The 19383-nt window shown below is 42.7% G+C and overlaps 3 protein-coding genes across 5 annotated transcripts; 1 reads left to right on the top strand and 2 right to left on the bottom strand.

Annotated features, from left to right (window-relative positions):
• Positions 1-127: 127 nt before the first annotated feature.
• On the bottom strand, positions 128-6983 carry cntf (ciliary neurotrophic factor). The gene is made up of 3 exons (XM_026171047.1): positions 6248-6983; positions 2691-2999; positions 128-2608 (listed from the first exon to the last, which is right to left on the bottom strand). The coding sequence occupies exons 1-3, from the start codon at positions 6365-6367 to the stop codon at positions 2435-2437; spliced, it is 603 nt and encodes a 200-aa protein (XP_026026832.1). The 5' UTR covers positions 6368-6983; the 3' UTR covers positions 128-2434.
• Positions 6984-7785: 802 nt separating this feature from the next.
• LOC113024186 (uncharacterized) lies at positions 7786-9720 on the top strand. Its single transcript, XM_026171046.1, has 2 exons — positions 7786-8461; positions 8554-9720. The coding sequence occupies exons 1-2, from the start codon at positions 8379-8381 to the stop codon at positions 9191-9193; spliced, it is 723 nt and encodes a 240-aa protein (XP_026026831.1). The 5' UTR covers positions 7786-8378; the 3' UTR covers positions 9194-9720.
• On the bottom strand, positions 9421-18726 carry zfp91 (ZFP91 zinc finger protein, atypical E3 ubiquitin ligase). Of its 3 annotated transcripts, XM_026171044.1 has the most exons (13): positions 18296-18726; positions 17615-18075; positions 17255-17292; positions 16945-17061; positions 16551-16590; positions 15578-15688; positions 15397-15489; positions 15123-15308; positions 13827-13877; positions 13642-13720; positions 13453-13567; positions 11389-11488; positions 9421-11299 (listed from the first exon to the last, which is right to left on the bottom strand). In XM_026171044.1, the coding sequence occupies exons 2-13, from the start codon at positions 18010-18012 to the stop codon at positions 10303-10305; spliced, it is 2325 nt and encodes a 774-aa protein (XP_026026829.1). In that variant the 5' UTR covers positions 18013-18075; positions 18296-18726; the 3' UTR covers positions 9421-10302. The 3 variants fall into 3 exon arrangements, with proteins under 3 accessions (XP_026026829.1, XP_026026828.1, XP_026026830.1); XM_026171043.1 differs by having other exon boundaries at positions 17615-18726; XM_026171045.1 differs by having other exon boundaries at positions 15397-15486; positions 17615-18726.
• Positions 18727-19383: the final 657 nt, after the last annotated feature.

Raw genomic sequence — 19383 nt, 5'->3', positions numbered from 1 at the left:
TACAATCTTTACAGCATGCACTATAGCTACAGTGTGTTTGCTGTGTATGAAGCCGTGATGGTAACCCAATCCTCCCTTTGTGTTTTAACCCATTTGTCTGTAGCTCAGTTGGTCTCCCCCAGAGGTTAAAAAAAAAGAAGAAAGACAGCGCCTTGTGGTGTGACAAACTGTATTTGTAAAGATCAAACACTGATAAAAGTGTAAAACCGAAAATCAGTCAATCTTAAGAATACACAAAAACAAAATAATTGGTGTGCAAGGAATGTAACCACGGTGCTTTCCATGAAAATGTTAGCAAAGGAAAGACTAAATGTAGTGGTACGTCAGTCCATATCAGACAGATTATTAGGAACGGCACAGACAGAATAAAAGTTTTAAATATGAAGCCATTGAATCTTGAAGTCAGTGTAATACTTTCTAAAATGTGCTGCCTAAACTGACTATTTCCCTTTCAGATATCAAGGCACAGGGCACACAGTCATTGCCACCAACCTTAACTAGAGCCTTCTTTCACTGTGAAAAGCCAGCAGTCAGCTTTTGCAATTACTCAGTTTCTTATACTGGATTATAAAGAATTATTCGCAAGGACTGCGTTATTTAAACTGGACTCTAACTTTTAAATTACATCCCGTTCTTTAGTTTTTGGCCAAATTTGATATACCTCTTCTAACCTCTAATAGCTCTTGGTCTACTTCAAACCAAACCTCTAAAATTTAAAGAACTGAGAACAGAAGACAAGAGAATAAATGAAAAGAAAAGTCAGCCTTGTGAGCTCCAGCAGCAGTAATGACAGAGTAATGAGCAAGAGGAAACATAAACTACATCTCCAACCCATACAGTGTACACAGCAGCCATATTTCATTATCAGTGAATCACATAAAAACACTGCTGAAACTCCAAAGCAGATAATCAGAATGATTTTGTGCTGTGTGGTGTGCGGGTAACAGATGAAGCCAATAGGTTGAGTAAGTCTCATTTTCTCAGGGCCAACATTTCATCTCCGAAATTAATCAGATTTCAAATGACCAAATGCATTTAGGTCTCCTTCCGGTGCAAAAATGTAGTTGGAAAAAAAGCCCGTGAACAGTCGAGGTGCCCCGAACATCACACGGTCTTGTTTACTCCCAGTGCACCTGCCGTCAGTTAACCAGCCCACAGATGCTAAACACAGCAAGCACAGAGCCAAGCGAAGAAAACCTTTATAAAAAGTTGAAATAGAAATGGTGCCCTTGTCGTTAGAATAAAAAGAGTGCTTTTGTAAAATACCTGCTAAAACTCTTCCATCAGCCTTTCTGTCTAATTTATCCTCCACATCATTATGGATAAGTGCCTATCTAGGCAAGACTTCCCTATAAAGGATCCCATTTACTTTATCTTCTCTGTTTCTTACCCCGAGCCTTCATACATCTTTAAAGACAATCCGAGTCTTCGGCTAATTTAATTAGCAGCCTCATCCAGGTTAGGCAGACAGGTAAGGTAGGATTTGGGCATCGCTTCTGACTCTGATACTATCTGATACGTGATCAATTTAACCAGTTACTGTGTATGTGACTGCAGACGCAGTCATAAAGAGCCATGTGCCTGTTGTAAAGTACAACTGATGCATGTAGATCATGTAAAACAGCTACTTTTGCATTAAAACAAATAAAAGTTGCACCTCAAATGATCTGTATTAAGGTTTTAAGGCCTTGTTTCTTTTTATAGCACGAGTTTGCAAACTTTTGGCTTTTAGGAGTATAGAACATTTATGCTATACTCCTGCTTTAGAGCCCGAGTCATTGATGAGGTTAGACTGATTTATTTCATTGCTAATAAAGTGCTAAAAAAAACCCCCACAAACGTAATATTAAATTAAGATACTTAACATCAGAGGAAATTAAGAAAGAAAAGGAGGACTCCAAGCAGTTGCACTATGTAAACACTAGAGGGTGCTGCTAACATATTTTTTCTTTCATGCACTCAACATCTCCAAGAAATGATCTGCATGTTATGATAGCCCCAGTGTTTACAGCTAATATAAATTAAATGTGCCCATTGCTGATCACATGTTTCGTGTGCTGCAGGGCATCCAAAGGAAATCGTTTCAGTTGTATCAAAGGAGACATGTAAGCAAGAAAGAAAGAAAGAAAGAAAGAAAGAAAGAAAGAATAGAGATGTGCTACACTCTGCCATAAATGTCACAGCATGGTGTTTTCCTCTCTCTCATTCATATACATATATGAATGAACAGTAACCCAGTTTTCTCATCTCCCTGTCAGTAGTAATCGGTCTCTTGCAGCTGGCTGTTTCTATTTCTGTTCCCCGTCTTTTACTTTGTTCCTGACGTTGACTGGACCCCTTGCTCTGCAACTACCTTCTCAATACCTTCACCAATCTCCGCCATTTATCTCCCTAATCTTTTTCCTTCCTCATCGACCCTTCCCACATCTCCATCTCATCTCCGAGTGCTTCTCCTGTTCCTGGCCCGCGTGGTCCTTGCTCCTTCCTTGACGATGACCGAGGGCAGTTCTTTCAAGGTGTTGGCAGCCGTCTTGCTCCAGTAGTTGACCTCTTTGTAGACCCGGTACACCCAAAGCTTCAGGTCAAGCAGACCGGTTGGGACATTTACCTGCCAATGACAAGAGGAGACAACCGTAAACCATGCTTTAGTTTCAGTCCAACACTTTCACCTTTACCACCTCAGGACCTACCTCCAAGCCCTCCACACTAGGAGTCAGGGAAGTCGTGCCTTCAGCAGCTTTGAGGAGTTCTCCAGTGCTAAGTATGAGCAGCGGCAACCTTTCTTTCACCAGCTTCCTCTTGTTCTCATACTTGCCCTTCTTCCCACCACCCAGCTCCTCCTCCTCTTTGGCAACAGCTTTCTCTAGCAACTTTTGGCATTGTAGCAACGCCGAGTGGATGCGCCAGAGTTTGTCTCTGGTATCCAGCTGGGAAGAAGGAGGAGGGACAGACACCAGACGACGGTCAGTCACATCCTCGGTGAAGTTCTCCTTCTTTCTCTTGGGGAAGAAAAAGAGAAACGCAAGACAAACGTGTCAGACTTTGTAACAAAAGTGAGGTTTTTTTTGAAAGAATATCAATCAGAGAGAGAGAGATAGAAATAGAAGAAGGGGAAACTGGAAAGTAGTATAAGTGGAGGTCTGTTTTCAGCAAGTCATTACATTACTTTCAACTGCAGTTTGGCCTTTACAGAGGACCACTGACAATGAGGCAACAGGGACTTCCTCCTAATGCAAAAGGAATTTGCTTGGGATCATTTACTAAAGGCTGTCACATTATAGTGGAATTTTCACTTAGTCCAGTTCCAGTAAAGACTTACTAAGTAAACAAGTAAAAGGTTCAAATAACAGACGCACCATAGAAGCAATGGCAAGGTCTTGAATAATCAGGCCCCATATTATCTCACTGACATGGTATCACCCCATTAAAGCACTTCACTCTCAGACTGCAGGCTTCTTTGTGGTTCCTGAGTATTTGAAAGTAGAATGGGAGGCAGAGCCTTCAGCTTTCAGGCCCGTCTTCTGTGGAACCAGCTTCCAGTTAGGATTCAGGAGACGGACACCCTCCCCACTTTTAAGATTAGGCTTAAAACTTTCCTTTGTTATAAAGCTTATAGTTAAGGCTGGATCAAGATACCCTGAATCCTCCGCCCCCTCCCTTAGCCTGGTTCTGCTTTAGCTTCCTTCCTGTTAAAAGGGAATTTTTCCTTTCCACTGTTGCTAAGGTGCTTGCTCATGGGGGGGGGGGGGGGGGGGGGTCACATGATTGTTGGAGTTTTCTCTGTTTCCTTTGTATTGTTGTAGGGTCTTTACCTTACAATGTAAAATGCTTTGAGGTAACTGTTCCTGCAATTTGATGCAATATAATTAAAACTGAACTGAATTAAAACTGATTTAAATATTCACTAAACTAAATATGGATTTTTTTTTTAAGTAGTCTAAGAATGAATGTCCTTCAAGAAGCCTGGAGAACCAACTCATCTTTCAATGTTGGCTGCTGTTTGTTCTGTTCTCTTCTCTCTGTCAAGATGACCCACATTGCCTCAGTGATGTTGATGTCCGGACTAATCCATGACTGATCGTGTCCCACTGTGTGTATTTTAATCCAGGTATACTTTTACTGCATTGACAGTGTGTTTAGGATCATTGTTAAGCTGTAATAGGCCAACTGGACACTTTCTACAAAGCATAGGTATTGTGGTACAGTGGATCAAAATCTGCTGTTACTTTTCTTCATTCATAATTCTATTGACTTTGACAACATCTCCGACACCACTGGTTGATATGCGGCCCTGAACCATAACAGAGCCTCTACCATGATTTGCAGATGGCTGTAGACACTTGGCCATCTGTAAAACACACAAATGGCCGAGTTGTGCCCCTTTCCCCAATTACCTTTAATACAATACTGACAGTTTTACCAAAAATTTCAAATTCAGATTCATCACTTCATGAGACCTGTTGTCACTAATTTTAAGTCAAGTTCTTGCATAATTTTCCATTGAGAACATTTCAGAGGAGGCTTTGACAAATGGCACGTGGATCAGCTGAAGAGCTAGGTGCATCTCTCAGGTCCTGCGCCAGGTCTTTGCTGAGCTGTTTTGTATTTCATAAGGACATGACTTTCAGTTACTGTTCATCTACTGTAGACAGTCTTTTAGGCCTGATACCTCTTCTTTTCTCCCCCACTTGTCCACTCAAATTGTGAGGATACACTGCACGCTGTGCAAAGATGTACCGAGTGTTCAGCCAATAGCTCTTTGGGAATCACCTTTTGTGACAGGCTAGTAGTAACAAAATGCCTAGACATGCAATGCAAGTTATCTGCTTAAGACTGCCTTTAAAATAAAATTAAAAAAAATTACAAGAAGGTTTGGCTCCTTGAAAAGAAAATTGGAAAAATCTTTCTGCCATTCTGCTGAGGCATTAATGTGTAACCCTGCAAGTCAGAACTAGCCTGACACAGCGGCCTGAATGTGGCCTGTGTGCTTCGAAAGTCAGCAAAGGAAATTTATATTTACTCCTGGCGTGAGTCAGGCAGTTATGGATACACCAAGAATTGTTTTCAAAGCCAGAAACAGTGCACTTATGGAGTATTAGGAGTTCTGATAAGCTCTGGAAATGGCTTAAGTGGTTTTCAAGAGGAAATTGATGTTGCAAACCTGGGTTTTCCCACCCAGTATGCAAAAGAGTGGGGCAGCGTGCCTGGAGACAATAACACGATAAAAAATAATCTTCAATAGTGTGCATTTGATTCACTGACACTTGCGTGCCAAAGATTTGGAAGAAGATCTGTTTCAGTGTCAGTGCTTTCCAGGTGTGGTATAAAACAAAAATGCAGATGAATATACACAAATTTCTGTGTGACAAGCTAAGACAAGTCCAACTCGTACATAACATGTTCACTGGAAGGTAACCTGCAAATCGTGAGGAGGGGGGAGGAGAAAAGGGGGTAAATTTGGATATTGGTGATAAAGGGAGTCACATGGATGGAAGTGAAGCAGTGTGCCCGGCCACTCCCTTGCTCCTAGCAAGGCCACATGAAAGGAAGGATGGATAAGGCAAACTGGCAGGAAACCAAGAAGTTGTAATAAACAGTCGCTCTCACACCTTTTGGCAAAGTGAGGCAAGCTGGTGGAAAAGAGATGAAGGCTTTGTGCCCAAGCATTGATGACTGTGTGCCAAAAACACCCACCTATGTCATTCCAAACACTTCACCCCCTCTCTGCTCTGCATTCCTACCCCCTGCTGTCCTAGACATAATTTCCTTCTATTTCAAACACACACACACACACACACACACACACACACACACACACACACACACACACACACACACACACACACACACTCTCTCTCTCTCTCTCTCTCTCTCTCTCCCTTCTTATCTTGCACTTGCACACATCCCTTTCATCATCCTTTTGTACTCTCTCTTACATACATACATACATACACACACACTTTGACAGTGTAGCTCCTTGGAAACACACACACACACACACACACACACACACACACACACACACACACACACACACACACACACACACACAGAATATCTATTAATTTTCCTTTTAACCTTGGCCCATTTCTCTCTGTCACGCACACACTCTTCCTCAGACTTTCTCTCTCTCGCTCACTCTAAAAGCAAACTGTGACCTGCTGGCAGGCTGCAGCCAGTGTGTGTGTGTGTGTGTGTGTGTGTGTGGGGGGGGGGGGGGGGGGGGGGGATAAGTTCTTATACTCACAAAGAGTTCCAGTAAGGTGGAGCACTCATAGTGCAGCAGATCGGCTAGAGCAGCGGCCCTTGCCGGCGCGGTTCTGCTCCCATTCGAGCCGTTTATGCCTCTGGTCGACCTCCCTGCCATTGAACCTCAACTTGAAGACGCGCTCACTTGTGGTAGCAGCAGAGCAGACCAGCCCCTAATATACTCCCGGTTACGCCTGCTTCATCCCGATATCATCGGATTCCCGGCTCATTTCAGCCTGCCCATCAGCTCCCACTCAGCGCTGCGTTAATTAGAGCCACAGAGTCAGTCTTGTCTGAGGTTTCCGTAAAACCACTTCGGTTTGTCCGACCTCCTCTGCTTACAGTTCGGTACTTGTATTACAGAGTTTAAGGCCAAATCTCCGCCCTTTCCCCGGGGAACTTGATGCCTGACTGGAGGAATTTAACTGGACAAGCGGGGGCGGAGGAGAGGAGTGAGGAGGAGCTCATCAACTTATTCATGAGCAGCTTATCCGATTTACTGGTAGTGACCGAGCCGAGATAGTCTAAATTTAAGTAGTGTGTGTGTGTGTGTGTGTGTTCCCCAATGATAACAAATAAGAGACCAAAAAAAAAAAAAAAAAATCAACAGCTGAAACTAGAAGTTGCCATCATCGCTATGGAGACTGACCTCCTAACCACAGCGCTCGAGGACAGGAGCTCACTCCAAATTAGGTCACTTCCGGCTCGTCACATCATCAGGTGGAACTTTAATGATGTAATCACTTGTGTCTAACAGGAGGATTACCTAATTACGCAAGAAATATAGCGTCGTCTTTGTTAGCGCAGTCATAGAAAGCAAATCATATTTTTAAAGGAAAAACAAATCAGAGAAAATATTTTTTCCACAACCTAAATATTAAATTCTAAGAGCAAAAATAAGTGGAATAGTTTTCAGGAGAACTTCCACAGAAAGGGCAGGTCACAGCTAAAGATTTAAATGTGATCTGCCCTGGGATCTAACTTTCTATATAGAATGGACACTTTATCAGGTATGCCTTACTAATGCCGGATTGACACCGAAAATCATACCACGTTAAAAGTTTAAATCACCTTTTTTCCCCTCCATTCTAATGCTCTTCAGCAGGTTTTCTTGACCGTGCTAAAATGCCTAAATGGACTGGGTTGCTACCTTGTGATTGGCTGATTAGATAGTGGTGTTGAAACCTAGTTAAACAAGTGTACCTAACAAAGTGTGCATAGGCCTAACATTGACATTTTCTCAAACTGGTGCCTTGTTTTGCGAGGAATGTAACTACAGTTATTATTCTCCACAAGAAAATGAAATGAAAATGGACAGTCAAGTGGATTTTTAACTACTAAAAAGAAAATGATAACCAAATTATTTATACAGCACATTTAATGCAAGTAGTCAACAATGAACACTGAATGATAAACAATAAAAAGCGTATATACACTTTAAAAACGGAACTAAGAGAGAATTACAAAATAAGATAACCACTCTAACGTGATTAAAAAAAGGATACATTTTAGAATGATTTTAGGTGATTTGTGACAGTGCAAGGGAAGGTTTACAAGATGGTAGTGATACTTGCTATGATGTATGATTTCGAGACGGAGGCACTGACAAAAAGACAGGAGGCAGAGGTGAAGAGAGACAGCAGTTAGAAGATAAAGTTATAGAGCAAAGTCTGAAGTGGTTTGGACATGTGCAGAGGAGGGATAGTACATTGGACAAATGGTGCTGAAGATGGACCTAGCAGGCAAAGGAAAAGAAGATAATCCACAAAGGGCTGGTGTAATAGAGGAGCATGCCAGAAACAGAGTGACATGAAAGCAGATGATCCGCTGTGACGACCCCCAAAGAGAGCAGCTGGAAGAAGAAAAAGAAGCAGCTTATCTGTGTTGGTCAACTGTCATTTGTGGGTTAGTGGCGTCACAGTTGCAGTACCACTCCTGTCCTGCAGGTGGCAGTGCAGTCTAAACGGGAACGCTGAGCGACGGCTAATGACAGCAGCTAACCTTACAGCAATTTCCCTTGTTTTGTTTATTAAAGAAGGAAAATGGACAACTCTCTTGCCTCTTATATTCACAGGTACACCGTTATCGCTTTTTAATCGGGAGGCAGAGCTCTAGCTCCGGTTACAGGTATGAACTCTCTGGTTGGATACGGAGTGTCCTCCGACTCCGACAGCGATGGCGCTGCAGAGGATGTAAACAGTGGCAAAGCTGGGTGAGTAAAAATAAAAATGTATCGCAAACACCACTCGGCTAGCCTGGAATAATAATAACATCTCTTCGTTCTGTTATTGTGTCGTTTTGAAGCTGTGGGAAAACTTGTGAAGAGGAAGCGCCTTTTAAAAAGACCCGCAACTTTTTGCTGGAGTCTGGTTCCGCTTCCAGTGAATCGGAGGCAGAGGACGAGGATCCAGAGCCCTCACCACCACCTACGTCGGCAGCCCGCCCTTCCAAACTGCCTACTCCTTCACTGGACTCCATCACCTCTAAAAAACTGCCCTCTCCAGCGCTAAATGAGTCATCTGACAGCAGCGTGTTTGCCAACCCATTTAAGGCTCAAGCAGACCAGAAGCTCAGCGCCCTGCAGAAGCACGTCCCCCTCACCATGCAGGCCAAACCCTCCCAGATAGGAGGTAAAAGGATATGCATGTCCTACAGGAAAGATGGAAGGTGCAGGTTTGGGATCAAATGTAAATTTGCTCATGACAGTGACCTCCAGAAGCCAGTCATCTCCACTGACTGTCATCCACCTGAGAGCGAAGAGACACCAGAAACTGGAGGCGGTTCATCTGGCGGAAGGTCCCAGAGGGAAACAAAGGAGGAAGAGCCAGAAGGGCAGCATGTGAAGAAGAAGAGGGTCGGACTGAGCGACAGCTTGATTCCTCCTAAAAGAGCTATGAAGCAATATACGATGCAAAGGAACAGAGAGCGAGCCAATATGTCCTGACTCACTTCTAGTTACATTACGTCTTCCAGACACTTTGATTCAATACTACTTATATCCCACATACAGAGTAGGAGCCTGCCTAATAAAATTTAAACACTCTGATGCAAAGAGTTGGGGTTTGAACCACCAACCACACTGCTAATGGCTCTAACAACTGGACTGCTGCTCCTGTTGAAAAGAGGAAACTGGAGGGCTTTCAGAGCACATTCAATAAAAAACACTTTGGATAAATGTTAAGATGTTTATTTACAACTTTTAAGTGGACTGTTTGCTCTAACACAAATCTAATGTGAGAGATCAGAGAGATGCCGCTGACACATAAAGTTTCTACATAGCTTTGCTTATCAAATTACATTAAACAAATCTTATTGACAAATCAGTGCTTGCTGTTATTTGATAGGCTTACATTTGAGTCGCAGTGTTCAAGGGTACATTTCAGCTCCTAAAAGTCTTGTAGAGTTAAACTATAGGGGTTATCATTTCCTTCAAAGCTGCACTAATGTCATTAAAAAAAGAGACAAAATCTGGAATATGCACAATCTGTAAATTTTGGTGTCTTTTTTTGTAGATTTAGCTGATTTCTAACCTTGTTAAATAAAAAGTGTCACAGGAAAGCTGGACAATAAATGAGTGTTTCCCCACACACACACACACACACACACACACACACACACACACACACAGACACTGAGGGAGTTTATAACTTTCTCATGTGTTTCATGATATAAATTAAACCGATTTATTCCAGTAGGAACTTTGATGCTGCACATTACACATTAGATGTGCTGTATATTACTAAGAGGTATGCTATGTTATTGCATAATAGCAACAGCTGTGCAACAAGACCTCATCAATATATACACACACACACACACACACTCATAAGTGGCTAGTTACAGGACTGTTAGGTACAAAGGCAACAACATACACATACAAACGCATATCTTTCCCTGATACGAAGTCTAAAAATCTACCAAATGTGACGATGAGTGAGCATTACATAATATACCAGTGAGCCTACATTTACCTCAAACGTGGTGAAACAGTATGTCAGGTCACTGGTAACATAAACTGCCTCTAGATTACGTTCTGTTGGCATCCTTTTTGTTTTACATGAGGGTCTGCTGCATGTGTCTCCCAGTGCCATCAGCTAGGACCTCCCCCTGCCCGGCCTGCTCCCAGATTACACCATCCTCCCCCACCACTTCTGTCTGCTGAAGAGAGGTGGCTGAGGGAGAGGAGGAAGAGAGCACTGGATTGTCCAACATAAAGCTGTCCCCGCTGGTGGAGACGGGAACCTGGCTCTGGGTTTGCGAAGTGGACATTAGAGGAGGGCTCGGGGATGCTGTCTGCAGAGGCTGGAGCTGCTGAGAGGCTGCTAGAATGGGGATCTGCTGGATGTGGGTCTGGGACTGGCTGACAGGCTGGAAGGTCATCTGCAGGATTTGTGTCTGGCCCTGGCTCTGCTGCTGGGAAGTGTATGACTGAAGAGGCTGGAGCTGCGGTTGATGCTGGGTCACCACTGAGTTGGAATGGAGGGTCAGCTGTTGGATTTGGGGCTGCTGGGGCTGCTGGGCAGTCTGCACAAACTGGACGGGCATCTGAAGCTGGAGCTGGGTCTGCTGCTGGTTCTCGGCCGGTGATGGGGGGTCGATAGGGGACAGAGCAATTGTCACAGGCACCTGCATGGTGTGGAGGCTCTGATCTTGTCCCAGCAAAACCACCTGGTGACTCACCTGCTGGGTCACATGACCCATCTGGGAGACCTGAGGCACATGCTGCCCATCCTGGCCCAGCTGGTCCACCTGGCCATCTTGCCCAACTTGGTTCGCATCCAAGCCAGTGACCTCTGCTTGCGCAGGATTTCCCGGGAGCTCCAAGAGAGAGGCAGGGGTTGTGATGAGAGCGCCGGCATTTGCTGCCAGCGCCTCAGCAATTAGCACCTCCGGGTGGCTCTTGGCCTTGTGTGCCACCACGCAGTCCTTCTTCTCAAACTTCTTTCCACAAATAGAGCAGGAGAACTGATAGGTAGCATCAGCATCGTGCTTCTTCATGTGCCAGTTGAGAGATGCCTTCTGGCGACAAGTGAAGCCACAGATCTCACACCTATTCACACCAGGAAGCAAGAAATTTAATGAACCACTGAGCTGAAAATAAACTGAGAAAACAAAACGTGTGAACAGAGAAGTACTGACTGTAGGGGCTTTTCTCCAGTGTGTATCATGCGGTGCACGGCCAGATTGTGGGAACTCTTGAAGGCGCGAGCACAAAACTCACAGATGTAGTCCCTCTGGTCTAGTTCCCAAAAAAAGACTCAATTACAGATGGATTATCCATGTAATTTCATTGATTAGAACTAAAAATAAGCACAGAAACTAATGCATTGTTTTATACCATCATGAGCAGACGTTTACATGCACTCATCATGGACATGAATATTCTGGTAATTTGAGCTTTTTAATGATTTTTCCTTGAACTGTTCTTTTTCCAGGGTGGAATGATTGTACAGCACACATCTTTAATTACTTTAAAAAAACAAGACTTGGGTGCACAAGTTTGAATTTATTTTGGATTTTCTCAAATTCACACAGGGTCAAATATATACATACACCCTGACTAACATTTTGTTAAATGTCCCTTAACAAGTTAAACACATTTGGTAGCCACCAACTAGCCTAATAGCTGGTTATTTGATATATTTCTTAGAAGAATTAGCAGAGGTCATTTAAATAGCTGGTTTCCTGGTACAGACCCAGTTTAGTCCACAAATATTTGGGTTAAAGTTGGGGCTTAGAGAAGACCATTCCAGAAGCTTAATGTTAGCCTGCTTTATCGATCCCAAAACCAGTTTTGATGTGGGTTTCACATCATTGTCCTGTTGGAACACCCAACTGTGTCCAAGTTTCATCTGTTTAGCTGATGACTTAAAGTGGAAGAATGTGGCAGTAGTCCTCCTTCATTATTACATCCACTTTGTGCAACGTACCAGTACCACTGACAGCAAAACAGCCACAGAGCATGCTGCTACCACCACCATGCTTGACAGTTGGTACAGTATTCTCAGGTTTCAAAGCCTCAACTTCACTCCTCCAAATGTCTAACTATAAAACATTTCTCCTGAAGCCATTTGGCTTGCCCATGTAGGCAGCTGCAAATTTCAGCCACATTTCAAGGTGTCAAATTTGGAGCAGGGGCTGCTTCTTTTCTTGGTCAGCGGCACCCTCTTGCCAGCATAAAAAGTATATCTGTTGTACTCAATTAGAATAACCAATGAAACGATAATAGGCCTTGGACTTGTCAAGTTGAAATACACTGTAGAACCTTCAGCAACACTTATTAAAAGATTTGAGTGTTGTGATGGCATCAGCCACACAGGGGTAAATTAGTCCATTTTTCACTCGATTAGTTTTCTTTGCAGTTTTCTTCATTAATATAATTCATTAATCATTTGGTTAAACCTAACACTGGTATTATGAGGCGCGCACATAGTAACATTGTGTGGTTTTTCTAAAATGTTTTGTTATATTAATTATGTTTCTCTTTCTTTGAGTTACCTGGGTTTGGGCGGTGGCTGTTTCCTGTCTGGGCAAAAGGCGTGGCTGAGGACTCTGGGGACAAAATGCCTGCTCAGCAGGACCAACCATGGGCTTACCAGGAGCAGGGGTGTTTTAGGTTTAGTTAGGTTATTCTGTGCTTAGTTAATATTAGTGTGTGTTTTTGTTTCCCCCCCCTATTGTGTTCAAATGGTTTGGCCAAATCATTATAAAAGCTACCCTCATGTGTCTTTGTAATTAGGTCAGTTTGTGAGTCAAGTTGTGTCTCACTTTGTTTTGTTTAAGTTTCTGGAAATTACTTTTTGTAGAGTTATATTTAGTTGACCTGTTTTATGGGCCTGCTAAGTATGGTTTTGAATTTTGTTAATTTTGGACTTTTTGAGGGTTAAAATAAAGAAAACCCTTTTTGAAGATTTTTTTTGCCTGTGTCCTCTTTGCTTTGGCTGCTTGGTCCCTCACAGTGTATGCTTATATTTGAGCCTGTTTTTTAACCTGTGTGGATCAAAGAAAATCCAAAATAAAGTCAAACTTTCGCAGTCAGTTTTTGTTTTTTTAAAGTCATTAAAGTTGTATGCTGTACAATCACTCCACCCTGGAAAAAAATGGAAAAAAGTTCAAAGAAATCATCAAAAGCCCAAAATTATAATGACACCCGTGCCCATGATAAGTGGATGTAAACCTCTGAAAACAAATGTACATGCGTACCTGTGTGGTGCTTTGCATGACGCAGCAGCTGCTTCTGTAGGCGGAAAAGCCTCCCACAAGAAGGATGAGGACAAACATACTTCTTCTTGAGTAAGTGCTGGTACTTTATATGGTGCTGGAGTTTAAAGCAAAGAACAGATTAGTTACTGCTGCTTTGTGTTTGTGTGTGTGCGTGTGTGTGCGGCAAACCTGTAAGTAGCGAGGATGAGCCAGCACTGTCCCACATCCTTCCATTTCGCAGCGCACATACTGAACTGGGGGCTTCTTCCTGTGTGAGCGAAGCCAGTTACTATCTTATACTTAACCATCTATGTCTTTACAAAGTTCATGACTGATTTCAGATAACGAAGCACCAACACAGACATCAACTTCACCTTCTCTTTGGCAGCCGTGGGGTTTTGTCGTCTTTTTTCCGCCGACCTCTCCTAACACAGCCAAGACAAAAAAATGTAAAAAATGACATAATTGTGTATACCGGGAAATCAAAGCCATGCTCTGCTATATGTGAACACAAAGCCATTGTGAAGTGAGGTACGTTTAAATAAGCACATGTTAAATTTAGAAGGAGGAGCAGCTGGTTAGTATTTTAAAACAGGCAGACTGAATGACTCCGTGTCTTATTGATGACATTTCCAATCACATATGTTTTCGTTCTATATTGAGTACACAATGCAGCTGCACTTACAAAGCATGTATTGTTTGCTGATGCAGTATGCATACAAATGGACCACACTACTTGAAAATCACTGCACTTTGTATTTTGACCCTTGTCATCACTCAGGCTGTAGTGCAACAAAGCAAACAAAAAAACAAAGTCTGAAATTTTTAAATGGTTGCATCAGTACTGAAAGCATTTGACTATGCTTTCTTGTGCACTGCGCCAAGCACTGTGGGTCAAAAGGGCTTGAGAAGCATGTTTACCCTTCTTTCAGAATGTAAACAGATGCTCTCCCTGTGTGCTAAGTCATTACTTTTTGCCTACTCTCTGCCATAGTTTGTTTTGATCCTGTCTCTCTATACTCCCCCTCCTCAGTAGCAGCAGATGGCTGCCTCTGCCTGAGCCTGGTTCTGCTGGAAGTTTCCTTCTGTTAAATGGGAGTTTTTTCTTCCCAGTGTTGCCAAGTGCTTGCTCATCGGAATTTGCCTGATCTGATTGTTGGGGGTTTCTCTCCAATATTGTCACTGGTATTGTTGGCATACCATATTTCTACACTATGTACCTAATCCTTTTTCTGGGATACTAAATGCTGCAGCTTGCCTTAGTCCAGACCTTTGAATCCATCCACTTGAATGAGTTTACAGATTCATCTAGCATCAGATCAATGAACACTGCAGGAGGACTTAAAAAAAAAAGAAAAAAAAAAGCGACTACTGCTAATGTCAAGCCGTGCTCCATGATGGCGATATTCTATGAGGCGAGCGCTCCTTTGTTTTTTGCACCCAAAATCCAAAACTCCTCCAATGACAAACAGATGAGCATGTCTGGCAAAACCAGTATGTTGCCATGGCTACACATTAGCATTAACTTAAAACAGTGTTGGGTTTAATTGGATAAATTGGACTTCAGTGATTGGTTAACAAAAGCTGATTAGGAATGGAGGATGTGTAGATGCGTTTGCAGTTCTGTCTGGTTTCAGCTCATGGCACTCACAGTCTGGTACTGCACTTACTTCCTGGGTCCATCCGGATCTTCCACTACTTCCTCTTCAAGCTTTACTTCCTCCTGCATGCTCTCTACATTGTCTGAACCTTCCACTTTTATCTCAGCAACCTCCTTCTCTTTCTTCAGTGGTTTCTCCTTTTCTTTCTTCTCCTTGGGTCTAGGAGGAACTCTGCGCTTTGGTTTAGGAGCATCCCTAAAAAATAAAACAGGAGAAAAAATTCCAATCAAAAAACAGTAATTACATATGAACAACCCAATCCCTCTCATACAAAACCACAAACCTTTCAACCTTCGGGTCGTAGCTTTGATCATTTAAGTCGTCTCTAAAGGGAACATCTTCCTCGCTGCTAAGGACCTCTTCTTCTTCTACACTGCTGAAAGCGAAACAATAAATTGCAAACTGTTTTTTTTTTCTAAAAACGTTCTGCACTGGGTCAAATGATGCATTTGACATAAGCGCACCTCTGACTCTGTGGCTGGTAGTTGAGATTGTCTGGGTCATCCTGAAAAGAAGGATCTTCATCATCCAAGCCTGGTTCAGCAGCGCCGGTGTTTTCCTCCTCTTTCTTTTCACTGTAATTAAAAACACAGACCAAACTCTCCTTAGTTACACATTTGACTCTTTTTTTTTTTAATATACATTTTAAACTGAGGGAACAAACCCAGAGTCAAGCTGAGTAAATACGGCGTGTCAGGCTGATTTCTTCTGTTGCTGCTTTTATACTTAGCCTCAGACTGCGAATGTACCAGTAGCAAAACAACATAATCATTAGAAAAACATATTTTCCTACATAAAGAACCTGAGATCATGTGCACAACGAGATACGAGCAATAAATGTGACTTTTTAAAAACTCAGATACAAACGCTATTCTACACAGTAATTCATGACCCATGGAAAGCTAATTCGCCCTTTCAACCTGTTCTCCGTGGAAGTCCCTTTCTGATGACTTGCACACCTGCACTGAGAGCTGGACCCATTCAACCTCAGTTTAATTCTGGAGGAAGAGGACAAAGTAACAGGGAGCAAGATGTGGTGTGGTCACAGTTTGGCTTCTTTATTCTCTCTCTGACAGGACAAGGAGTTACAGTGCAACTATAATTTGACAATATGACCCCAGGTGGTCACTTCAAAGTGCACAGCCTCCCAAATGTTCAAAGGTTGCCCCTTCACTGCAGGCTCTTCCTCTGAAGACTGTCATTTGGTTTGGAGCCAGACACTCCGCTTTTATCATTAGTGATTTTCCTTGATATGAAAGACAGTTCAGCTTGTCACTGAATTTCACAGTTTACTCTCTGCTCAAGTTTTAAGCCCACAATTAAGTGGTCAGAACAGGACTTCCAGGGAGCAAGAAGGCAGTATTAAGAGGAAGTGGCCAAAATTAAGCCATTAAAGCCTGCAAGAATCACATCGTGGGTCACCAAAAGTATACTTACATTTCATACTTGTCTTTATCATCTACAGCTCCTTCCACAGCTGCATGACAGAGAGAGACACCAAAAGCGCTTTCAGCCACTAGCAACGTCATACAAACAACATTTATAAAACAGTAATTTAACTGCAAAAAAAAAAAAAAAAAAAAAAATTGCATTCTAGATCAATTATTTGGAAGCATTATAATGAGCCAGAAACGACAGAATCCAGATGTTTCCCCCCACAAGGAATCAATAACCAGAGATACATGTTCCCAGATGTTTTTGCAAGTTCTATACAAAACAAACAGCGATTGCCCAGATGTTTTTGGTTCTTGTGTATCTGCATGATTTGGTCTCCGAGTTAAAAAGGCCCCCACGCTAAAGCAGAGCAGCTCACTGTCAACAGGTTGCTCACCAGCTGGATTCTCCATTCCAGGTTCAGTCTTACACATGGGCTTGGCAGAGCTGTGGACAGCCCTGCCAGATGGGGTCTTGGCATGAGTCTGGGCTGAGGGGCGTCTGGAGGGAAGGGCTGGAGTGAGAGAGAGCAGTAGCATGCAGTGAGAGTGTAGAAAAGTGTCATAAAGTGTGACACGGGCCTGACATTAGTGAACACATCAGCGCTATCTGAATCAAAGACATAACTACAGGTAAATAGCATGTGCTTATACTTAAATGTAAAGTGAACAAGGAGGATATAAAGCGGCTTTTATGCAGTTGATTACCTTGGGCATCTGTGGCAGGTTTCTTGGCGTCCTCTTGTCTGCAGAAAGAAGGAAAAACATTGACTTGACGCATTTTCCTGCACAGCACCACAACATCAACATGTTTAACAAGATAATGCATTTCTGTGTTGTAGCACTTTGTAAAATATAGCCCCCTTTAAAATCAGGTAAGTTTTACTCCACCCTTCCCATACAGACAGCAGAAAGGGGACGAGCCACGATGAAGGCGTGCTTTTGACAGGAACCGACTTCACCGACACAATGTGCAAGTAAGGCGGGCTCCTTATAATCAAATGTGGTGGCCAAGTTGAAATAGGGATACTCGTTAAAGAAACAAACAAAGAAAAAACAAAAACGTACTCTGTGCCTTGAAGGCTGTATCCCTCAGCCGAACCTGCAGTATCTGAATTTTTCTTCCGCCTGGAGTTGGAAACTTTCCTCCGCTTGGTCGCACCGGCGTCCGAGCTAGGTTCGTCCTCGTCGTCGTCGCTGCTTTTGGTGTCTTTCAGCCAGGCTGGTACTGCCCTCGTTGACCTATCTCTTAAAACCCGTCCCGAAGTCTGCGGGCTCGACGTACCGCCGTTAACGTCCGCTACAGAAGCGGTGACGCCAGACCTAGGGCGGCCCGCTCCCCGGTCCCTCAGCGCCCTCCGTGGCGTACCAGCTGTACTGGTGCCCGGGGTCTCTTCTGCGGCCTTGTCCTCCGTCGGATCTTCACCTTTATTTACATTCCCGGTTCGGTCACCGGCTGGTTCCATCACCGTGAGGACACTTAGGACCACCTCAGATTCCACTTAAAGTCAGGCAGGTTTACTTGCAAACTGAGGAAAAACGGACCACATCTGCTTTAAAGCCGTTTTGATTGCAGGCGGCCTTTATCCAACAGTAGTGCATTTTCAGTTGGTTTCGTCGCAAATTAAATACATATATATATTGATTAGAAACTACAAAGTTTTCTTAATTATCTATTCAGCAATAAACCAATATAATTTTAAAGAAGCAGACACTATTTTCTTCTTCTTAAAGCTATAGTAAACCTACTTATTCGCCCGGGCCTTGAGCACAACCATTTTGTGCGCTTTGTTGCGTCTCCTTTAAGCCAAATATAAACCGAGGCTACGTTCAAGAGCGGCAGCGCTTTTCAGCAGCTGCCACAACCATCTGGATGGGCCTAACCGCCCGTTACAGATCAACTGAGCGTAACTGCTGTGTTTACAAATCTGCGAAAGCAGCCGCAGCAGCCGCGCGACAGCAGCGTGAGGACGTAGGCTGCCACTGCATCCTGGGAACTGTAGTAAAAAGAAAATAAACGCAGTTTGGATGCTATTTAAGTGTGCTCCTTTTTTTTTTGACGCGATTTTTATCGGTTTTGGCTTAAATATTGACATAAGTATAAGACATAATTAATTTGAAACGACACATACTATAAAATTAATAGAAAATTGGCATAATATTTATTCCCGTCCTTCCACCTAAAATGACAATACAATTTGAAATAGGCCTAGCCTGGGGTATTTTGTGTAACATTCTCAATTAAGTAATAAATTGCCTGTTTGAGCTAAATTATTACAATTTATTTATATTTGTGTATAATGTTTCTTTGTTTTCTTCATTGCTAATGTCCACAATAATCTGCGTTAATAATAACTAAAGCTAACATGGCTGCCACTGAAAACCTGCACTGACTGGTCTGAACAGAAAATGATGGAGAGCAGTTACCACCAGATGGCAACATCATAACACACAAGCTTGACTTTCTTTTGCCTTTATCTACAACGATAAAGCAGGTGACGCTGTCATGTGCTTGCTAAAGTGGTGTGCTGGAGATATTATTATTGGGAAATAATAAGTCACTTAAACTTTTATTGATACACTAGCCTTGAATGCAAGCTACAGTGTGGGGCTGGAGCTGGTGGGAAAACTGTATTTCTTTTCAGTACCAAATCAATAATTTGGTACACTAAAAGTGTCATTATTTATTAAACTGGTGCAGGAAGCTGCTACTGCATGTATTATTAATGCCAGTGTAAAGTCATGATAAAGACTGCAAAGGTTTGTAAATGGCAGTCATAGTAATTAAAATAAGATTGTCTTAAATTTAGGTAAGGTAACTTTAGACAAACTATAAA

This window comes from Astatotilapia calliptera, chromosome 6 (assembly GCF_900246225.1).
Source record: "Astatotilapia calliptera chromosome 6, fAstCal1.2, whole genome shotgun sequence".
Classification (NCBI taxonomy): Eukaryota; Metazoa; Chordata; class Actinopteri; order Cichliformes; family Cichlidae; genus Astatotilapia; species Astatotilapia calliptera.
The sequence above is the reverse complement of the archived record's forward strand: the minus strand, read 5'-3'. Positions and strand labels throughout refer to the sequence as shown.